This window comes from Desmodus rotundus, chromosome 2 (assembly GCF_022682495.2).
Source record: "Desmodus rotundus isolate HL8 chromosome 2, HLdesRot8A.1, whole genome shotgun sequence".
NCBI lineage: Eukaryota > Metazoa > Chordata > Mammalia > Chiroptera > Phyllostomidae > Desmodus > Desmodus rotundus.
In genome coordinates, this window is record NC_071388.1 from 582,046 (window position 1) to 603,709 (window position 21,664).

At 57.7% G+C, this 21,664-nt stretch overlaps 1 protein-coding gene across 2 annotated transcripts in view; it reads right to left on the reverse strand.

Annotated features, from left to right (window-relative positions):
- GRIK1 (glutamate ionotropic receptor kainate type subunit 1) overlaps window positions 1-21,664 on the reverse strand; it is a 215,120-nt gene that overhangs the window by 67,001 nt on the left and 126,455 nt on the right. For both annotated transcript variants that reach the window (XM_071220170.1, XM_053916544.2), the window contains exons 4-6: window positions 14,392-14,573; window positions 3,236-3,289; window positions 359-532 (exon numbers count right to left, since the gene is read on the reverse strand). In XM_071220170.1, the coding sequence (XP_071076271.1) occupies window positions 359-532; window positions 3,236-3,289; window positions 14,392-14,573 (410 nt within the window). The remainder of the gene's footprint in view (window positions 1-358; window positions 533-3,235; window positions 3,290-14,391; window positions 14,574-21,664) is intronic.

The window sequence follows — 21,664 nt, forward strand, 5'->3', positions numbered from 1 at the left end:
CACTTTCCATGTGCTGCCCCCTCCCCCCGACATGTGGCAGGAGCCCGGCAGTCAGGCTGCTGCCCTCCCTGCCCCTCCCCACTGTCCCTCTCCAACCGCCTTCCAGGGTGAAGCTGTCACACGTGGTCTCTGCTTGTCTCCCTCTGGCCGACTGTGGCGGCGACTCTGGCTGTTTTCACCTGGGACGAGTACGGTCAGAAAGCCGAAAGCAGCAGGTTTTGACAACCACGCTCAGGCTCTGAGAAAACCCAGACACCATTCCCGTGTCCCTCCTCTGAGTCCGGGCTCCACTCACGGGACTTGGTCTCGCGCCAGGCGCTTGGCCCGGCCCCTCCAGGGTCTGACCCCGGAAGCTTACCGTCATCGTGCCGTCCAGGAGGCCCGCCTCGGGCCTGGGCGGCGCCTGCAGCCGCTCCATGGACCACTTCTCCGCGACGGCGGCCACTTGCGGGTCGTCCACGTTGAGCAGCCGGAAGCCGGTCATGTTGACGCCGCTGTACCTGTAGAGCTCCAGGTCCAGAGCAAACAAGTCCTGCGCGGAGAGAAGCACGGCGGGGGTGGCGAGTTAGTGCCGGTGAGCTCTCTGTGCAGAAGACGGCTACCCACCCCCACCGTGCAAGGAGCAGAGCTGCCACACCGGCTCCGCCCCACGGTCCCTGATGCTCGCGGGTGGGAGTGGCGTCTCCATTTTGCATCTGCATCATCTTGCTTGAGCTGCTGGAGTTTGCATAAACCCAGAAAAGGAACTTGGCTGCTGGCCAGCAGCATGCCCTTGGGCCCAGACTGCCACGTTTCTGAGAAGCTCTAGGGCCCTCTTTCTGGGGCAGAGTCACTGTGCCCAGTGACGCTAAGGGCAGGCATCCCTGTGCCCGTTTGGTTCAACGCTCTTATTTTATTAACAAGGAAGCAGGTTCTGAGGGCGGGGTGTCCGCCCAGGAAAAAACAGTCCCCTCATCAGGGAGACACCAACCCTGGTCAGCACATCTTGCTGCCCCCTGCCCCCCACCTTGCAAAGGAGGTGACATCCTTGGGCGGGGAGATGCCTTCAGCAGGAAAGAACAGCACCCCCCGAAAGAGTCTGCATCTCCCTCAGGGAGGGCCTGAGGAAGGCCCACTGGACCCCGCTGGGAACAGGAGCGAGGAGGTTCTCGCCGGAGACGAAGCAGGGGCACCGAGTGCTTTCGCAGTGGAATTGCTGCGGCCTGGCCTGTCCCGTCCAGCAGTGTCCGGGAAAAGAGCTTCACCTGCTGCCGAGTTTTCCACGGCGGAGCAGGCTGAGCCCAGAGCAGGAGCGTGCGAGCCCGCTCACAGTTCACGCCGACGTACGTGACAGCCTTCTATTCTTTAGAAAAAGGCTGCGCCGTAAACTAAGTGATTAAAAATATATATCCCATCCCAAGCTTTCAAAATGACATTTAACAGGAAAGAAAAACTTCCATAAATGTTTCCTAACAGTGCGCAGAGCTGGGTTAGGGAAGCGCAGCCCAGGCAGCTGCTCCGCACACTGGAAGTGGTCTCTGAACAGAAGCAGCCACGTGGGAAGCAGCCACGTGAGAAGCAGCCACTTGGGAAGCCTCCCGGACTGTGCTCCTGGAAGACAGACGTGGCCCGTTCTTCTGAGCGCCTTCCAACCCCTCCCTGCCCTTTCCGGAAAAAACCTTGGATTCGCTCTGCACTCCCAGCTCAGTGTCAGAAAAAGTGTCCTGCTTTTAAAATGTTATATTTCCCCCTGCACCAAGTAATTTTCTTTTTTCTTCAAGTTTTGTTCATACTCACGGGGAAGGGCAGAATTCAGATAAAACCAAAGGGAAGCGTGTACGTGATAAGCACATTTAAAGCACCAACCCCAACCATGGACCATTCCTTTATGACACTCAGTGAGTAGAAGGAAAGTCACGCGGCCAGCGGAGGTCAGGCAGAAGCTCCCAGATGCCCATCGAATCCCTCACGGACTCCAAGGCCGTGAGTGTGCTTTGCTGACGTGCCCACAGCCCCAAACACGTGGGGAGCCGGGCCGGGGGGACCGCACGCCCCCAGGGTTTCTGGGGGTGGAGTGGAAGTTCCCCTGCCTGATCCCCACGTCCCCGGTGAGTGGGGACAGCCCGGTCCTTCCCCTGAAGGGCCTGTGCTGGACCAGCGTCCTGGCTGTGCTGTCCGCATCCTTCCTCAATTTGCCCAAAGCCTGGCCCTAGGGCGCGTCCCACTGCGGGTGACAGAGTGGGGCCGAGGTCAGACCCAGGTGTTCGAGACAGGGAAGTGCTGCACCTGTGAGCAGAGTGGTCTGTCCTCTCTTCCTGGTGAGCAGGGACCCGGAAGGCGTCCATGAGGGAGGGGCGGCCGAGGAGACGAACGGTTTCAGAACTTCTGCCCTGCCTGCTCAGAGCAGCCTGGCTGTGACGGGTGGCGCCGAGCCTCGGGCTCAGGAGTCCCTGCACCCCTTCTGCCCTCAGGCCTTCCTGCGTCGGGTGTGCCCGGGTAGCAGCTGCCAGCCCTTGTTCCGATTCCTCCTCCCCTCGCTCGGCAGCCCCCCGCCCCCGGCCAGTGTTGTCTGGTAGCTGGTGCTCTGACCGAGTCTCCCCGAATCTGAGCGGGTTTCAGCCGCTCACTTGAAGCTGGAAGAGGAGGTCGGCGTTGTGTTCCCATGTAACAATGGTGTGGGGTGTGTGTGTGGGATGTGTGTGTGTGTGGCTTGATTGAGAGAGAGCTGGCACATCATTCTGATGTGTTAAATGCCCTAAATCATTCTCCCTTGGTCTAGGAATCTCTCAAAATTTAAGGTGTTACAGCTTTTAAAAATATTTCTTGGTCTTAGAGTCATGATTTTTCTTGGGTGCAAAGTGTTCGGTGTGCAGAGCATCTCACGAGCTGCTCTTTTCAGTGGTCTTCAGAACACCTGGAGGTGACCCTGCCTCACCCAGCTGCCTGCGGACGCCGGCAGCGAACCCCACCCGGTCACAGGACCCCACGCCACACTCCAGGGGCCGGTGGTGTCGTGGAAAGTGCCCACGGCGCTTCTCTGAGGAAGAGTTTGCACCGTGACAGTTTCTGTTTCACGGAAGTTTCGTTTTCATCCCAGATGCACTGTGCTGACGCTAGTTACAACCAGACAGAGAGAAAGAGACCTGCTTTTCCCCGTTTCTGTGTTTCAGTAATCGCGTCTCCATGCCTGGGGCACCGGGGGCTGCCCCACCCCCGCCCCCGCACGGGTGGCGTCTGCGCGCACTCGAACACTCACCAGGGTTGTGAAGAGGTAGTGGTAGTGCTCCGTCATCATGCCCACGAACAGCATCTGCAACAGAGGGGGGCGGGGTCAGGAGCAGGGTTCTCGCGAGGGATCAGTGATTAGTGGGGTGACCGCCACAGTCTGGAGCGCAAGGCGAGGGAGCTCTGGGGATCGAGAAGCGGATGAATCGAGGGCTGCTGTGGCCCCAAGACCCAGCCCGCGGCCCTCCACCCGGTGCTTCTCCACTGCGCCACGGCCGACCTGGAGGAGGTGAGCGCACTGATGACCAAGGTTGCACAGTCTGAGCCGAGCCAGCGTCACACGTGGACGTGTCCCCCACGGCCCGGGTGGCGCCCCCCACCCCCGGTTCCTGAGTAGCCCCACGCTTAGACACGCATGTGCCGGCCCTTAGCGCTAGGGCTGTTGGTGATGCCTCGGAGGGGAGCTCAGCACGTGCTGAATTAGCTGCGTGGGGATGGAGATGTTCTTCAAGGAGGGCCTGTAAATAAGTCTAGCTCTGGAACGGTCCTCCTCCCCGCTCCCCTCGCACCCCACAGAACGCGTGGAGGACGGATGGGGACGTTCGCACACGCAGTTCACGCTGCCTGCACTTGAGTCTTGGCAGCGTCTTGCCAGCTCTAGGCCTGCTGTGCGTCTTCTCTGTTTGGTGAGGAAGGGGAGGTGGGGCGAGCGAGGGGCGGGGCGGACAAGGGGGGCCCGGGGAACAGGGGTTCTTAGCTGAGGTCATTCCCTGAACTGTGGGCTTCCTTTGCGATTTCTGCGCGTGGTGCCCATGGAGAGGAAAAGGCTGAAAAAGGTCTGGAGATCAACTACTTCTTCTCAATCCCCCGAATCGAGGCGATCGCCCCCCTTGCGCCAGGTCCCAGAAGGACGCTGTGAAGCCCGCGTGTGGGGCTTCGTGGAGCAATGAGCGGAGAAGCCTCGGGAATCAAACCTCCCAGGCGCATCTCTGCACTACTCCGCTGCAGACGACCGTTGGCCCGGGGGCTGGGCAGCCAGATGCTCTCAGACCCCGCGGCAGACGCTCGGGTGAGAATTTGAGTGTGGAGCCGGGACTTTGTATTTCTGAGCAAGGGGGAGGGTCGCCGCCCCATGGGACGTGTCCCTTTGCATTAAAGAATAAAGGCTTTTATTGCTACAAGTGACAGGAGCGACTGGAAAGGTCTGGGACGAGGCAATGTCGTCAGAAGAGGCGCTGGAAGGCGCCTAGGACGCGTGAGGAACGTGGCTCACAAGAGGGGGGCCGAAGAAGGAAGAGGGTGTCTGGGACCCCAGAGCGCACCCTGCCCCCACCACTGTGCGCTCTGTGGACGGGAAGCAGAGACACCGGAAAGTCGCGGAGATGCGGCAAACGACCGGACACTCCCCTGTGAGTCACGAGCCCCCAGCAAGGAAGTCGCGTCTGCGCTGATGACGGGACTCGGTTACCGGTTTTTTTTTTTTTCCCAGGGCAGAGCTGCTATCACAGTGGACAAGGTTCGGGGCACGCCAGGGAGGCCTCCTCAGCTGGTCGCGATGCCACTGCAGCCTGCAGAGCTAGCGGGCGGGTCAGCCAGGAGTCCAGTGTCTCTCCTGAGTCCTCAGATGGCCCAACGGCAGCCAAGACTCACGGGTGGGGGTGGGGCAAGTTTTATGTCAAGATACAGAGCTGGACACTGAGGTTTTAAATGTTGCTTCTGGGGCCGAAAAAGAAACACAAAGCCACCCGAGTTTGCAGCTTTTCACCCGATGCTTCTTTGAAAGCAGCATTGGGGGTGTTTGATCGCCATGGAGGCGCAGGCTTCTTCATAAAAACTGATGTTGTCGTAGCAAAACACAAACAGAAGCCCAAAGGGCACCAGGAGCACAGAGCGTGGGGCGGGGTAAGAACGCAGCCCTGGCAGAGTCTGCTGGAACGTGAGCACAGCCAGCTTCACGTGAACTGCTCTGCATGCAGGGTGGTGCGTAAACCTATGGCCGCCACAAACCAGAGTCCACCAGAGATTCACCCAGAACGGAGAAAACGGAACCCAACGGAGGCCAGCAAAACCCGGCAAACTGCAGAGGAGATCAGTAGGAGGAAGGAACAGGGAAGAATCACAAAGATGATGAGCAAAATGGCAACAAGTGCATGCCGATCAGTAGTTGCTTTAAACGTGAGCGAGGTAAGTGCCCCAACACAGAGACACTGGGTGGCTGGATGGACCACGGCATGGACCACGGGACGTGCCCCGTGTGCATGCTGCTTGCACAAGGCTCGTTTCAAGTCCGAAGGCACACAGACGGGAAGTGCAGGGGTGGAGACCACACTGCGGGCAGACAGAGGTGGAAGGAATGTGGGAGCACCGTGCTCACATCAGACAAAACAGACTTTGAAACAAAGAATGTGAAAATAAGACGTCATGTAATGGTACAGGGGTCGGTCCGAGGAGAGGCCGTAACAGTCACACGTACCTGTTCGCCCAGCCTGTGAGTACACGAATGTAAAAAGCAATTATTAATAGACATTAATATAACAGCAATCATTAATAATATGTCTATTATAAGCAGAAATTGACAGTCGTACAATAATAGCGGTGGATTTTACACACCACTCACATCAATGCATCAATCATCCAGACAGAAAATTAATAATAAAATAATGACCTTAAACGTCACATTGGACATTAATAGAAAATTTCATTCAAAAACTGGTTAAATTTCATTTCAAGTGCCCATGGAACATTCTCCAGGACAGACCACATATCAGGGTACAAAGCAAGCCTCAGCATATTCAAGAGGGTTGAAGTCAAATCCAGCGTCTTTTCTGGCCACAGGGGCATGAAACTGAACTCAGCCACGGGAAGAAAACCGGGAGACGCAGAAATGCGTGGAGACAGACAACCTGCCACTAAGAGCCAAGGCTCCAAGAGGAGACCAAACAAGAAACCAAACACCACCTGGGACACAGGAAGACACACCTTCCCAGAATGTATGGGATGCAACCAAATCAGTTCTAAGAGGAGGTTCATAGCTATCCAGGCTCAAGACACAATAAAAATCTCTCATAACTAGAAAAAGAAGAACAAACAGAACCCGAAGTAAATGGAAGGAAATAACACAGGTCTCAGTAGAAATAAATGAAATAGAGATTTAAAAAACAATAGTAAAGATCAATGAAACTAAGAGCTTGTTCTTTGAAAAGATAAACAAAACCGATACACCTTTAGCCAAGCTCATCACGAAAGAGAGCGACCTCGAATAAATGGAATCGTAAGTAATGGAGAGGTTACAACTGATGCCGCAGAAGCAGCAAGGGCCATTGCGGAATCCTGTAAACAGTGACATGCAAACAAATTGGACAACCTAGAAGACACGGATACCTTTCCGGAAGCATTCCACCTTCCGAGACGGAACCAGGAAGAAGTAGAAAATCTAACAGACCAACGGCTCGCCGAGAAATTGAAGTGGTAATCAAAAATCTCCAGAGAACCAAAGTCAGGACCAGATGGCTTCACCAGTGAATAAAGCATGTGATGCTTTTTTTTTTTTTTTAGATTGTATTTATTTTTTGAGAGAGGGGAAGGGAGGGAGAAAGTGGGAGAGAGGACTACGTGAGCCAAAGAATGAACCGCAGCACCCAGGACAGTGGGGCGGGTGGGGGAGGATGGCGTGAGGAAGGATGCGGCCGAACGAGCCTGAAGCCACGACGTTAACGGAGACAAGCTTCTCTCACAGTGGCAGCAAGGACACGGGAGCTGGGGGGCTGCCTGGAGGGACGGTCCCGGGACAGGGTCCTGCAGTTACAGCCCAGTGAAGCATCGCGGGGTCCTCAGCTTTTGTCCCCTTTTTGGATTGGCTTTAATGTGTCAATTTATCTGATGACTATCGCGCTTACAAAAGAATTATGTGTATCGTTGCTTCTCAGTGCACCAGACTCTCTAGCGTTTAAGAAAATGCTGATGCTCTCGCTGTGATGAGTGCGTATCAAACATTCGTAGTTTCCACTGTAAGCTTAGCCAGTGATAGCCTGACCGCCTTTGATGTCTGAGCAATAAAAAAAAAAGAAAGAAAGAAAAGGAAATACCGATGCTGTAACCCCCACCCCAGAGGTCATTTCCGTGGCTTGGGTGTGCCTTAGCACTGCTGCCTGCCAGCTGCTCTCCGGTGACGCGCAGCCGGGGTGAGAAGCACCGGCTTCTGTTAACCAAACTCATGTTAAGTGACAGCAGTGATGAGAGCTACCTCTTGCTGGTTGCTACAGTGTGTCAGGCACTGCGATTGTTGTTTACATAGTGTCAGGAGTGAAGTGTTACAGTCCATTCGTCCATGTGAAGAACAGCACGCAGTGGAAGCACTGGGACCAGGCTTGATCCCTGTCCTGGCCCCTTTGTGCTCTATTCGCCTGTTAATTGACCACAGTGGGCGTGTGCAGGAGGGCGGCAACTCGCCCAGAGCCCCTCTGGACTTTGAGAAGCCAGATGCGGCCGGTGCGAGCCAGTCGGACCAGGGGAGGGGAGCTTGGTCCTAAGGAACAGACCTCCCGAGCCAGGACCTGCTTCCGCAGGCACATCCTGTCCGGGCCCCGGCGGGGCCCCACCCCCTCGGCCTCCCCCATCACAAATTCAGACCTATGTGGCTCTTCAGTTGCATCTATTCCGATATTAAAATCAATCGGAGCCTCATTTTAAGCCCTTTGGTGACGTTTGGGAAGAACTGTAATCTCCTAATGGAGTCACCTTTCATCAAGAAAACATTTGTGCTGTATTGTTGTCGAGCAGACACAGCAGTGGGTGCTGCGTGTGCTGATGCTGCAGTGGCGGCAGGCTGGTCACGGTCACAGCGGGTCCCCGAGCTTAACGAGTGGGGGCTGGGGGCCCCTCAGGAGTGTCACACGTGGCAGGGGCTGGATGTTTACCTGGAAGGGACAGTGGCTGCGGCTCCGTGGAGGCCGGGGTGGGCGGGGGGAAGGAGACAGGGACCTAGCTGGAGGACAGCGAGGACAGAGAGGGACAGGAGGAGGCTGAACGTGGAACCCACCCAGAAGGCAGAAGAAGGCGTTTGCGAGCTGCAGACAGGACAGTGAGCAGACCCCGCGCCCTGCTGGGTTTCTGGTGTGAGGCATCGGGTGGCGTTTCTAGTCCCAGGACGGACGGGGACGGGGAGGAGGTGGCGGGCTGGAGGACGACGCGGTGTGTTTGGAGTGGTGTGGAGATTTCAGCCGGTCGGGCGAGGTCTCTGTGGGACAGGGAGACCTGCGGGGCCCGGCTGGGGCTGGTGTGGGAGGTGACGCGGTGACGGCTGGGCCTGGCGATCCCCACATAGCTCCATGTCTCACTGAGGACGGCGATGACGATGGACCATGGCATGCCCCCGCCAGGCTCCATGCCTCACGGGCATCGTCACAGCTAACTGTTCCCCAAGCAGTATGACGCGGGTGCTGTGACATCCTCCTTTTACAGACATTGCAAGTCCACGAGACAACCTCGTTTACCACATTGGGGTCTTTCATGGTATTCTATCTGCCCTTTACGCAGGCACAGCCAAGAAAAGCATGTGTTGGCCGTATAAAAGGCCGAATCTGCCTCTTTGTGACAGGGGTCTCCACCAACAGTTCTGGGGGACAGAGTGGGAACGACCCTTTGGTGGCATCTTGCATTTATGAAGGAATCTGATAGAAGCTACAGTCCTTCCCCCCAAGAGAGCCACTGTGAGGAGCACGAGGCAGAGTGGTCTCTCTCTGTCACCTGTCACGGTGACATTGTGCGATGTGGCTGGAATCAGGTGCCGGAGCAGCTCTGAGGCACGGGTGTGATCTCTATGACCAGCTCAGACCGAAACACACCTGAGTCCTTTCCAAGTCTATCATTTGGAGGTTTTCGAGGCTCCTCAAATCGGTATCCCATACACCAAAAATGTGGACACGTCCCAAACCCTTCAGTGAATTGTTGGTCATCCACGGCGGTCAATGAACTCTCGTGTGTATTTAGTAACACGCTCATATCTACGGACCGCTCCTGACAGCCAGACTGTGTGCTCGGGAAATGTAAATCAATTTTGGTATCAGCCCCAGAGATACCTAGTTACAATGAGAATGTGCCACCGAAATAATTACATAATATGCTACAAATTATCATCCCGTTACTATAAGTAGAGATTCATCATTATTATGTTGCCAGAATTTATCCAAAGTAATGAGCTTATCATCAGTTAACTGTCTCAAAGACTCCCACAGGACTCTGGGAGCTTTTAATGAGAATGGCCGGCTTAATTATCTCCCCATTTATTTGGACACCTACTAAGTGTAAGACCATGTGCAAGTCCTTTACATCCAGACCAGCGAGGGGACTCTGACCACTAGTGTGCTCTGCAGTGGAGGCGCCGGGCTCGGAAGAGCACTTGGGAGGGTCGGAGGGTCCCCGGCAGGTCGGAATCTGGTTGGAACTGAGTGTGTGACCCAGAGTCTTCGTGCTTCTCCCCGGTGACGGGGCTATTGTGAGCAGACAGCAAACGTCGCTCCGGTCAGACGCACGCTCAGTCTGGTGCCGAGCGAGCCTCCAGGGAACGGCGACAAGTCTGTTCTGCCAGGAAACGCAGAATTTGCACGTGGGCCTCCCGGCTGTGCCCAGGCTCCTGGCACGGCCACAGCTTCGGGGTCCCCGCCGGCGGGCAGACTCTGGGGGGCGGTACTCACGACGTTCGTGTTTCAGGCCCCTTTGTGTGTTAAGGGGGCGGAGACCTGAGTGTGTTGTTCTTTTCACTTTACTGCGTCTTCATCTCCGTCACTCAGCGCCCGACAAGAGTGTGCTGAATCAAAGAACGAACACCTCCGCGGGGCGCCTGCCCCCTCTCCGCTCCACCGTGACTTTCCATGTGGCCAGCATTTTTCGTGGGGACGTTTAGACTCGAAGGGATTGGATGTTTGGGAGTGAAATGGAACATCCATGACTCACGGCTGCAAAGGTTAACAATAAATGTGTCCTGGTCCCGTTACTCTGAGGACCAGCTGACATCTCGGAGCAGAACGCGATGTTTCTCCTCTTAAATCCCGAGCTGTGTTTCAGGTGCCAGGCCAGTCGCTTGCCGGCCGGGTGATGGGGCAAGTGACAGAACCTCTGTGGGCTCTGCCTGCCCCTGAATACAGAGCGTTCTCATGTAAGTTGAACGTGGGAGCGCCTCCCCGCTCGGCGCCCCTAGCAAGTGCGCCCTGCAGGGCAGCTCCTGAGGACTTTGGTCGGTTCTTTGTGTTGCCGATCACACCCTGGAGATCTGACTCAGTGGGTGCCGGTCCCAGACCCCAGGCACAGGCTTGGGGGCTCTGTGCGGAGAAGGGACGGATGGGGGGGCACGGCACGGAGCCCACCTTGCCGCCCCGCACACCCTGCTCGCAGCCATTGGGCACGACTCGGACGAGGGAGGGTCCAATGCACAAAATTACTCATCCAGCAGGCGCTGCCCCCACACTCCGGCGCAGAGGGAAGCCAGGCGTGAAGAAACACATTTCCTCCCAGCCTCGTTTTCTGTTAATGCAAAGAAAAGAAAAAAAGCGAAAGTGCGATGTAATTGTGCAAACCACCCTGGCGCGGGAATGTGTTCTGGAGGCCAATGGCTCGGTTACCGTGTGACATTGTAGCCGCAGCGCAGCGGAGGGGGGTGGGGGGGAGTCCCGCTCCTACCCCGGAGTGCGAACAGACGGCTGGGCAGAAGGAGTGAGCTCAGGCTCGCCCACGGCCGCGCCCTGCGGCTCAGGGACTGCCTGCCCCAGGCCCTCCTCCCCATCCGGAGCCGGCAGGGGTTTCTCAGCCCTGCCACAGGGCTGGGAGGCGACTGCAGTTCCCCGGCAGGGGCTCACTTGTTTCTAGGAAGCAGGATCGTAGGCTCAAGCACTGCTGTTCTTCATAATACAGGACTTCGGGGCAGCATAAAGCTGTCCTTTTGAGGAGACTGAGGCACAGAGGAGCAGCTCCCCGAGAGGGCCGCGTGCTGAGAGGGGGTAGGGAGGTGGGGCTGGAGACGCCTGCCTGGGACTCCCAGCTCAGCGCATGGTTCAGGCTGTGGGTCCAGTTCCTCCCTCCACACAGCTGCGCCCCAACGGGGTGGGCGCGGGGCTTCCGGCGAGCGAGTCACAGAAGGCGGCCGCACTCTTGGAGCTGGCAGATCGAAGGGAATCGGGCGACGTGTGTCCTGAACTGATTACAGGTTTCCCCTGGGCTTGGGCAGCAGCTAGGGGGAGGGCAGGTCACGGGAAATGACCGACCTCTGCTCCCGTTCCCGCAGGAGATCGTGGGCAAAGCTCAGCCCGGACAGAACGTCCCGGGCGTTGGCAACAGCCAGCGAGAGGCGCAGGACGGGGTGCCAGACCCGCCATGGGCTCCTGTCTGGAGAAGGGCTGGAGGGGGTCAGGCCGGTGCAGACCTTTGCAGGAAGAGCAGGCTCAGTCCACGCCGGTGAAATGCGTACAGCCCCTGAGCTCAGGCTGCATTCCCAAAGTGAAGGTAACGCCAGTTCCCAGGCTCGCTGTGCATGCCGCCCCTCCCCAGCCCCGGGCCATCAGGGTCCCACCCATGGCCTTCCTTCCCTGGCCTCTTCCTTAAATTCTTCTCCCTCCAGCCAGAGCCTGCAGGGGACTGAGGGGGGTGACACTGGGGGGGGGGATGAGTGAGCAGCAGCGAGGTGGTGGAGATGCAGCAGAAGGAGCCTGGGTGGGGGAAGTTGGGAGGAGAGGAGCTGGGAGCCAGGTCTCCAGCTGGGGGCAGGTTCAGGAGACTGAGCAGCTTCCTGGCAGAGCAGCGAGGTGGCCGCTGGCGCGGCAGGTGGGCAGGGAGAGACGGGGCGCCAGCCGAGCCGTGGTGGACTGGCCGAGCTCGGACTGCAGAAACTGGCAAAGGCACTTGGTTCACACGAAAGCCTGCGTGTCAGGAGCTCAATCAAGTCTTGCTGTTTGAATTTCCTACTAATTTTTGGGAAGTAACTTTTCAGAGGCTCATCATATAGTACTTGTTCAATGTGAATAGAAATAATTACGTTGCGAGAGTGATTAGCATGCCCAAGAATAACTGCAGACTTCCCCCCAATTTCTGCTTTTAGATAAATGTCAAATATCTGCCTTAAAGTGGGTTTGATGTGTTTTTTCCGTAAGAATCGTTGAAAAGTGGGGATGTGTGACGAAGCCGCAGGGGAAGGCTGGGAAGTCATGGGAAATGTGCAGGAAGAGGATGCCAAGGGGACCCGGCCGAGGCGACGGCTCAGCGGTGAGCGGGGTCTCCAGAGAGGTGAAAGCGCTGATAGCAGCTTCAGCTGAGCGAGGCGTTTTCCCGGCTTATCCGCTCTGACTGGGGCCTTCCCAGGTCCGTTGGGCATGGTGCGGGGCCACGTGGTCTGGAGACCCCACGGCAGGCTGGCCGTTCTCAGTGGGGCCTCATGGGGGCACCTGGCCGGCCTGGGCACAGCCTGCTGGCCTCTGCCTAGAGGAGACTGCGTGCAGCTCAGGAGGGTGGGAGCTGGTGGGGGCAGCTCCACGGGACGCGAGGACCCTCGTGGGCCCTGCTGTGCCCTCGGCGAAGGGGTGGAGCCTCCTCCACTTCATTTCTTCCTCAGGTGAGAAGATGGCTGGAATCAGGACCCTCCTTTCTGCTCCCTGTGCTGCCCAGAGAGGTGCGGGCACACCTGTGGGCAGGGGGCGTGGCCTCCGTCTGCATTCCTGCCGGGGCTGACCAGGCTCACGGGGCCAGTGGAACTGGGTCACTCAGAGCACGTGGGCCGCACCGCGGCCTGGAATGGCCAGATTCAGTCCTAGCAGCTTCGTGCGGGTCCGGTGAAGCCCCTCGGACCCCACTCGCTCTCCTCGCGGCTGTGCCGCCCAGCCCCACGCGAGCACACGGCACACCCGACCGCTAACGCAGGACGTGCGGTCACAGCCGTGTTGTCTTCCAGGGACACTGCCCGATGCCGCAGTGACGCTTGTACCACCCACACCTGTTAGGCCACATGCATGTAAGCGGGCTGCTCTTCCCTGGCCCCCACCTCCCCCCCATGCGAGCCCCTGGCCTTCCACTGACGCCCCTAGTGAGGTGCTGGGCTGGCCGCCCTGCCACCTGTGCTTGCCCGAGCTTCTCAGCCCCGGCGCCCGCGCCTTCCGGGCCGCCTGGTCTCTGAGGTGGGGCCTCCCACACCGCCCAGGGGTTCAGCTGCACCTGGCCTCCGAGCACCCATTGCCAGCAGGCCGCCAGGTCCCCAGGAGGATGACCAAAGATGTCTCCAGATGTTGCCCAACACCCCCGGGGGGTGAGAACTGGTGTCTCCACTTTATCTTTTTTTTCCAATTCTGGGTTTTCTTTCTCGAGTATAAGACTGAGGCTGTACCCTGAAGTGCTCAGGAAGTTTGCTCTGTGGTGGTTATTGTTATTCTTTTTTTAAGACTTTTAAAAAAATTTATTTATTTTATTTTTAGAGAGAGGGGAAGGGAGGGACAAAGAGCGGGAGAGAAACATCAATGTGCGGTTGCCACTGGTGCGCCCCCTACTGGGGACCTGGCCCACAACCCAGGCGTGTGCCCTGACTGGGAATCGAACCGGAGACACTCTGGTTTTCAGGCCGGCACTCAGTGCACTGAGCCACACCAGCCAGGGTGGTTGATGTTATTCGTAACATCACTAACATCTTCCAGGTATCTCAGATGGCACAGCTTACGTGGGGCTCCCACCCACATTACCTGCATTGTCCATGACAAGTTAGACGGAGAAGCACCTTTGCTGGAAAGGTCCCTCCGCCCGCTGCTTGGAATCCCGCTCCTTGGACAGAAAAGCCCCGCCCCCTCCCAAGGACTGCGTGTTCACAACTAGTCAGGCTCTGCGCAAAGAAGCCCGCCTCCGTCTTTCAACAGGAGTGAAGATAAAGAGAGAGATGCATAACCACTCTGCAGCCGTCCCCTCCCCTCCCCCCTCTGCCACAGGATCTGCCTGCGGTTCCGCTGCACTGCTTGCAAGACCACTGACCCTTCCATGGTGGCAGGAGGCTTCAGCGAAGACACCCACACTCCCTGAGCCCGCGGATCCTGGAAGGGGCTCCACAAATGGCATTGTCCCGCCTTGACGGGCAGCCACAGGACTCAGGCTGTGTGGAGTGGACCCCACCGCATTCCTGGGAGGGAGAAGCAAGTGTTCCTGCCCTGCCCCCTCCCTGCACCTCACCTGCTTCAGGATCTCAGCGGCCGTTTGGTGCGAGCAGTCGAATATCACGTAGAACTCCCTGCCCTTCTTCATCTCCTTCAGCAAAGGCTTCGCGTCCTTACTCCCCGATGGCAGCTGCCGGATTTTGATTTTAATGTTGTACCTGGACGGAGCTTTGATGAGTTCTTGCAGGCGGATCAGACCTGGAAGAGGCCGAAGCACGTTGGTTTAATGCCATTCACAGCCACCCTCACGTGGTCCCCGAAGTGAGCCGAGGGGCTGCCACCTAGAGGTCATGGTGCCGACCCCTCTCTCCCTCTTCTAGCCTGGTCCTGCAGCGGGCCCCTCGGTGCCGGCCCGGTGGGGGGTGATGTGTGACCGGGAGCCCCGCTCTCCCAAGTGCATTCTGAGCTTGTTTGGATGAAATGTCCCCTCCGACTGGCAGCCAGCAGCTCACATCTTAACAGGTTAAGTCTAGACCTCAAAACTCATGTAAGTAAAAAGTTGCTTGAAGTTTCCGAAGGTGCTTGGCGACGTAGATAGCACCTGCTCCCCCAAAGCTAGACTTTTGGGGGCTGTGAACCTTGCAGGCCTTGTACCAAGTCTGTGTAACCACTGTTTGCCCACTGGTTAGGTGGGTGGCTCTATGTAAGCTTCCGGTTCTTGCCATAGAAACTACGTGAAAGTGGTTTATTATATTCTCTCTCTACTGTGACTGCCTGTTGAATGGGAAATGCTTTCTTGATTAAAATTAGGCTGTCGGCTGATTTCTCAACAGAACCTTTGCAGGCCAGAAGGGATTGGCAAGAAATATTCCGAGTGGTGAAAAGCAGGGAGGGACCTACAGCCAAGCGTGCTCGACCCAGCAAAGCCATCGTTCAGAACTGAAGGGTGGGTAAAGGGTTTCCCGCACGAGAAAACGCTAAAGGAGCTCATCACCACCAAACCAGCATTGTATGAAGTGTTAAAGGGTCTTCTTAAAGAAGAAAAAAGGTAAAAATATGAACAATAAAATGGCAATAAGTACGAAGATCAACAATTGAATCTAACAATAAAATAAACAAATAAGCAGAACGGAAACAGACTCACAGACACAGAGGAGGGACTGACAGTTGCCAGAGGGGGGTGGGGGGGTGGTGCCCGGGGGTGAGTGAGACGGGGGAAGGGACCGAGGAGCACAGGTCGGCGGTTGCAGAACAGTCGCGGGTGAAAGTCCAGCGAGGGGACTGTGGTCAGTGGCACCGTAATGACTCAGCGTGGCGCCCGGTGGGTGCGCGGTGTCCCAGGGCGATCTGTAGGGCGGAGACATCCGGTCCCTGGGGACACACCTGAACCTGACACGACCTGTGCCAGCTGTGAGTCAAAGGGGCAAATACATAAATAAATAAAAGCAGTCCACACACTGGAAAACATGCTCGCACACGAGACCGCGGCGTCGTCAGCGACTGTGATGACAAAAGCCGGAACAGCAGAGTCTTTAAAAATCCGCTCTTGGGGGTCGTAGGAGGGAAAGTGTGTGCGGCGGACGAGGTCCCCGGGAACGTCCGACCGGCCACAGGTGTGGACCTGCTGAGCCACCCCGTCGTTACCATACCTGCTGTCATGGGCGGGACCACGCACCCCACGCACACAGCTGCTCTCCTGCCACAGCGGTGACCAGGGCCACCCTGCGTGGAGCTGCTCCGTCAGCGACTGCCATCACACTGGAAAGCTGACTTTTTCCTCTTACTCCACTCTGTGCCTTCGGGATTGCTGGGCCTGGAGCACCCAGGAGGGAACGTTCAGCTCCACCCACCACTGTTCCGGGGCCACTGTGGGGTGGGCCATGTGGGACGCGGCGTGGGCACCCACCGCCCCTGGGTTTAAAGTGGTGCCTTTGTTTTCTGGTTTTTTTTTCCCCCCAAAGACACATTTTCTTGTCTGTTTTGGTGGCTCACACGTGAAGGGCTCCCCCGGTACCGCTCACGGGCACGGTTGTGGCGTGCAGGGTGTGTGCGTGAGCTGCTCTTTGGGGACGAATGGAAGGGGGCCGTGGGCGGGGGAGTTGGAGAACCAGTCAAGACCTAGTGCTCCTTGTCCTTCTTAGTTTTTAGCATAAAATAGACGCCCTTAGCACGACGGCCCCCCGGGCACGTGCTTCTCTTCACAGCAGTCAGCGTGGGGCACCAATAACGGCCGCTGGCCTCTCCCAGGCTCACCTGTCCAGAGCCGCTGATGGGCGTGGAAGGTGGAAGAGAGCCGAGCCCACGAATGGTCCCTCGGTCAGTCCCACAGCCGTCCCGTGGAGCAAGCACTGCCACCCTCATTACCTCGGCTGAGAAAACCAGGGCTCACCCCAGCTCGGAGCTCCCGGAGGGCCCCGGAGGGCGTTTGGAGGGGCCATGGGTCGGGGGTCGGCCTGGCCCTCCGACTTCCTCTCTAGCAGAGCCTGTTGGTGCTGCGGGAGTGGGCGTGACTCTGCTGCGATAGGGACTGTGGGAAGCAGGGACCCCTCTTTCTCCGTGACGGCAGGTGCGCTGTCTCCCCCCTGAGTTTCCTGCCTCCTCCTGCTTCACCGCCACCGACAAATTGTATTTTGTTTGACTTGAGATGACCGCAGGGAGATCAACGTGGCCTTTCAGCGAAACGGCACAAACACTGTGAAAGGGCACTCTGTGCTCTGCAGCGGCCTGCAGCGGGGACGTCAACCTCAAAGGGCGTCTTCCCGTGGCGAGGATGCACACGCGCGCGATGGCATGTGAAGTTGGAAGCGTTTCCTCACTTGGATCTTGTGCTTTTATAAGACAACACTTCTGGGGGGGTGGCGGTGCCCACGGACACAGGCGTAGGTAGAGAAGGGCGAACCCACCAGCTCTTGTGGGGCGGCGGCCCAGCCCCCGCTTCGCTGTGGGAGCAGAGCGGTTTGCTCAAGGCTGGGCCAGGCTGCCTAGTGGTAGGTCCCGGCGTCCCTCACCCTGAGCCCCTGGCGTCCGGTCTGTCTGTCTGCCCGCAGGGGAAACGGCCTTGGGATGTGGGACCAGCAGGCCGAGAGGCTGCGGACCTGGTGTGGGCACAACAGGAGTGGCACCCCCTCTTCTCCCCAAAGCAACGGTTTACTCAGAAAAGCCCGTCAGCCGCCTTCTTCAGCAAAGGCTGCAGAATGTACAATTCAAGGGCGTTTTCAGTTCACAGAAGACAAAAATTGAGAGGAAGCAGTCCCTTTTATTTGCATTTTGCTGCTATTCATCAATCATTTACACTTCATCGTAAAGGAGAGTTAAAAGTTATTTTCTGAACAACCTCTTCAGCGAAAGGAGACTGGATCGGGAGCAGCCCCGCCCTGAACGGTGCCGAGGTCCTGAGTGTGGAGGCCAGCCCCTCGGGGCGAGGCTGAGGTCCCATCGGGCTCGGCTGCCAAGACCGGCAGGGGGCAGGCAGAGGGGGTACCGAGGGTGGGCTTTTAAAGTCCTCACTGTGGTGCTGGGGGTTCAGGGAGGAAATGCAGATGGAGGGGAGCCGACAAGCCCAGGTGAGGCCCCCGTGCCGTAGACCCGACGGGGACCCTGCACAGACGCCACGGTCACAGAGGCAGAGGGAGTCCGGACGGTCGCACACCGGAGGGGCTGACAGGGCGGCACTGAACCCGGTGGTGATCCCGGCTCCAGTCCTGTGCAGGGCGATGGCCGGGATCACTGGAGACACTGGAAACGTGTGCACACGTGTGTAGTACACGTGTACACGTGTGCATGTGTGCACGTGCTTGTGCGTGCGGTTGAGTCTTGTTTCTCTCAGGAGCAGTGGGACAAGTTTGTCTGCGGGTGACCAAGGCCGTCCCCCCATCAGCCCCTTCCTCCCAGGGGAGTGTGTGGGGAGGACAACCTGAGCACAGGTGACGTGATGCCTCCATGGGGAGGGGCTGGGGCCATGGCTCTGGGTCCCTCTGGACGGGTGAACAGGCCAGAGGGCCTACAGAGCCCTTGGCCACGAGCGCCCGTAGCTGGCTCTCTGGGTGCCTGGGACAAGCCACGTCCTGGGTGGCAAACCCGCGCCTTTGGTCACTAGAGAGGGACTCCAGGTGCTTAGGAAGCACCTGCCCGGAGGCCCCGTGGCCAGCGAGTGGCAGCTACCCTAGCCCCTAGCCCCGGGCAGCTCAGGAGAGGCCTTTCCTGTTTTTACTCTAGCCTTATTTACGTGATACTCGCCCTGTATCAGCCTCTGGTTTTCGGAATCTGACAACGGGAGTGTGGCTATTTCGAGGGAGGTCCCCATTCTCAGACGCACACTAGCGTACTCAGGGGTGAAAACGCTGTGACGTCTCGCAGATGGCTGGTTCCACGACGCTGCTACCTAAAGCACCTGGCTGCTGTAGCCGTCCTGATGCTGAGCCAGAGAGCGTTCAGGTGAATGTGGCCACAGGACATCTAGTGGGTCCTGGTGGAGGGCGTGGGGGCTTTCAATGACACTTCTGCCACTTCCCTCTACGTTCAAATCTTTCTAGAGGAAAGGACACCCCTGAGCTATAAAATACACAGGAGCCCCTCCCCCACCTCCAGGGAAGCAACGGGAAACCGCACCTGCGGTTTTGGAAGGTGCAAGAAGCCCGTTTATTTCCCGCGAGCTCAGGCTACGCTCTGCATACGTACAGGTGGCTTTCCCAGTGTCCAAATGGCCAATTCCCAACACCGTTTCTGGCCGCCTGTCCCCTCTGCACTCAGATGTGACTAAGTGCGGATCTGCATGGCCGCCTGGTGACTCTGGGGAGAAGCAGAGCCTGCTGTTCCCCGCTGTTTAAACGTTCTCCGTTCTTCTCCTTAAATACCGACGGACACTGCTCTTCTGTGGGAAGTTTGCGCCAGGCCTCGGAAGTGGCTCCGTAACCCTCAGAACCAGCCCCAGGTCGACGGGGTTGTGCCGCTCCACAGCAGGGAAAGCCGGGCAGCGCGAGGTCAGTTGTTGGGACTGGCCCTGAAAGTGAGTCACAGCTGCCAGGAGTGGGAAGGGACCTTAGGGCTTGAACCCTCCTGTACAGCTGCTGCGGACATCTGGGTGAAGGGGTCTCTGCCCCGCGTGGCGGCCCGTCCCCTCTGGCCGGCCTCAGTCCCCCTCGGGAGCCTCAGTTCGGAGAGAAGTACCCCGGGTTCCTTGAGCCTTCACCCCACTGCCGGCCCATCGAACCACGGCGGGGGGCCCGTGCCCTGAACGGAACGTAATGATGTGTCGCTGATGCCCAGGGATGAGACCGCGCATGTTAAATACTGATTTCTTCTTCGTTTGAACTTAGAAACACGCAAACCGGCGTCTCACAAACGTGCCAGTGTGTGAATGGACTCAGACCTAAGCGGATTCTGAAGGGGCTCTGTCTCTGCATCCTCCACAGGGGCGGAAAGATCATAGAAATGGAAATGGTGGGGACGGGGGCGAGTTACCCCAGGGAAATACGGCACTTGTAAGTGCAGATGTTCATACATATGATTTTTAAGAAGTGCATCAAAAAAAGGCCAGACTTCCCGGAGAAAAACCGTGTTCCTTGTTACACTCTGGCGGCGTGAGCGAATACACCTGGCGTGCAATATCAAGACGTTTTACACACTGCTCAAAGCAGTTTTTGAATTTGTTGATTTTGACGCCTTTTAGTGCTTCTGCCATTTTTTGCTTCACCTCGTCCACATCAGCAAAACGTTTCCCTTGGAGGACTCTTTTCACCCAGGGAAACAAAAAAATAAGTTGCTCAGGGTGAGATCGGGTGAATAGGGAGGGTGGGGCATGGGGATCATGCCCTTTTTGGTCAAAAAGGCTGAGCGCTCAGCGCGGTGCGGGCAGGTGCGCTCCTCAATCCCCCATCGTGAAATTGGCAAAGGTGCTGAGTCTTCCAAAAAATTCACGAAGCGGAAGCAGCCTCTCACAACAACGCCAGCTGGTGCACTGATGCAGATGGGTCCCCAGAACACTCCCCTAGCGGGGGAAGCCTGTCCTACCAGGGCCCGCCCTGCGGAAGGTAACTCCCTTTCTTTCTGGGCGCCCGTCAACAATTTGAAATCTTCAGCAGTTGTGTCGCACCTTCCTCGCACGCTCGCTCTCTGTAAAACCCAGGAGTCCCAACACAGTCCACTGGCTTGGGTTCCTCTCAGATGGCCCTGCTGTGCTGGAGGAGGCAGAGGCCGTGAGAGAGGGTGACCCTGCGTGCCCACTGCGGGGTGAGGAACGCACGGCCTCACTGGCTCACGTGCCCTCCGTTTGCAGGGTGGGCACGTGGGGGTCCGGCGCCCACGATGGAGGGCTCCCAGGGGCACGTCTGTGCCCGGTGCTCATCGGGCAGCACGTCCTTCGCCCACGGCCGGCAGGCGACACTCCCCAAATACGACTGCCTGGGGCTTATCCTTTCCTGGGGGCGGCTTTCAATATAACTACACGTTATACGTCAGTTACCCGCACTGTTTCCTGAAACGAGACGATGTGTAAGAAAATACACGTGTGCGTGTTTCTGGCCAGAAGGGTCTCTTTTCTGACAGTCGGGAATGGAGAGGAGTTAGCACTGGAGGGAGGAGGCTCAGTCGGTCCGCGGCGAGGAGGCAGGGTGGGCACTCGGCAACAGGGACAGGGAGAGACGGGCTATTGAAAAGTGTACGTGCTTTGCTTTATTCATTTTCACTGATAATTTTATTAGTCTTACTACCAAATGCGTATATCGACGAACGGAGCTCATTTCAAGTTCCTTGGGCCCGCGGGGGACTGTTCCAGGGCCTGTGAACACCCTGACCTGCGGTGGCTCCAGCCCCTCCCGTGAAGGGGCGCAGGGAACGCACCCCTCAGCCCTGCGCATCCGCGGGCTCCCAGGGCTGTCTGCGACCCGCACTTGGCGGGGTCCATGGCTGCAAAGCCCAGGATGTGGAGGCCGACTGTGTGTTTATTGAAAAAGTCTGCCTGTAAGTGTCCGGCTATTTTAAACCGGTGTCGTTCCGGGGTCAGCTGCAATGTGAGCCCTTCCAGGCCTCATGGAGCGCTTTCCTGTGCACCAGGGCTCTGTTAGGCAGCAGGTTATAAGATAATTGTGCAGCCCCTCGGTGTCAGGAATCCCCAGGCTCGTAGGCCCCGAAACAACAACGGGCACGCCGACAGGGTGGCTGTATCGGCAAAGTGGGACAGCCCTACGGTGGGCGTGAGAGCTGCCGTGAGAAGGGGGTGAGGCATCCAAAGTGAGGCCCCACCCGGAAACTCAGGTGCGGGTGAGGTGCTTTGTCAGCGCCAGGGCCTTAGCCTGAGTGGCGGAGCAGTGCGGAGGGAAGGGGCCTGCACCTGGATGCGTGGACGAGGGAGA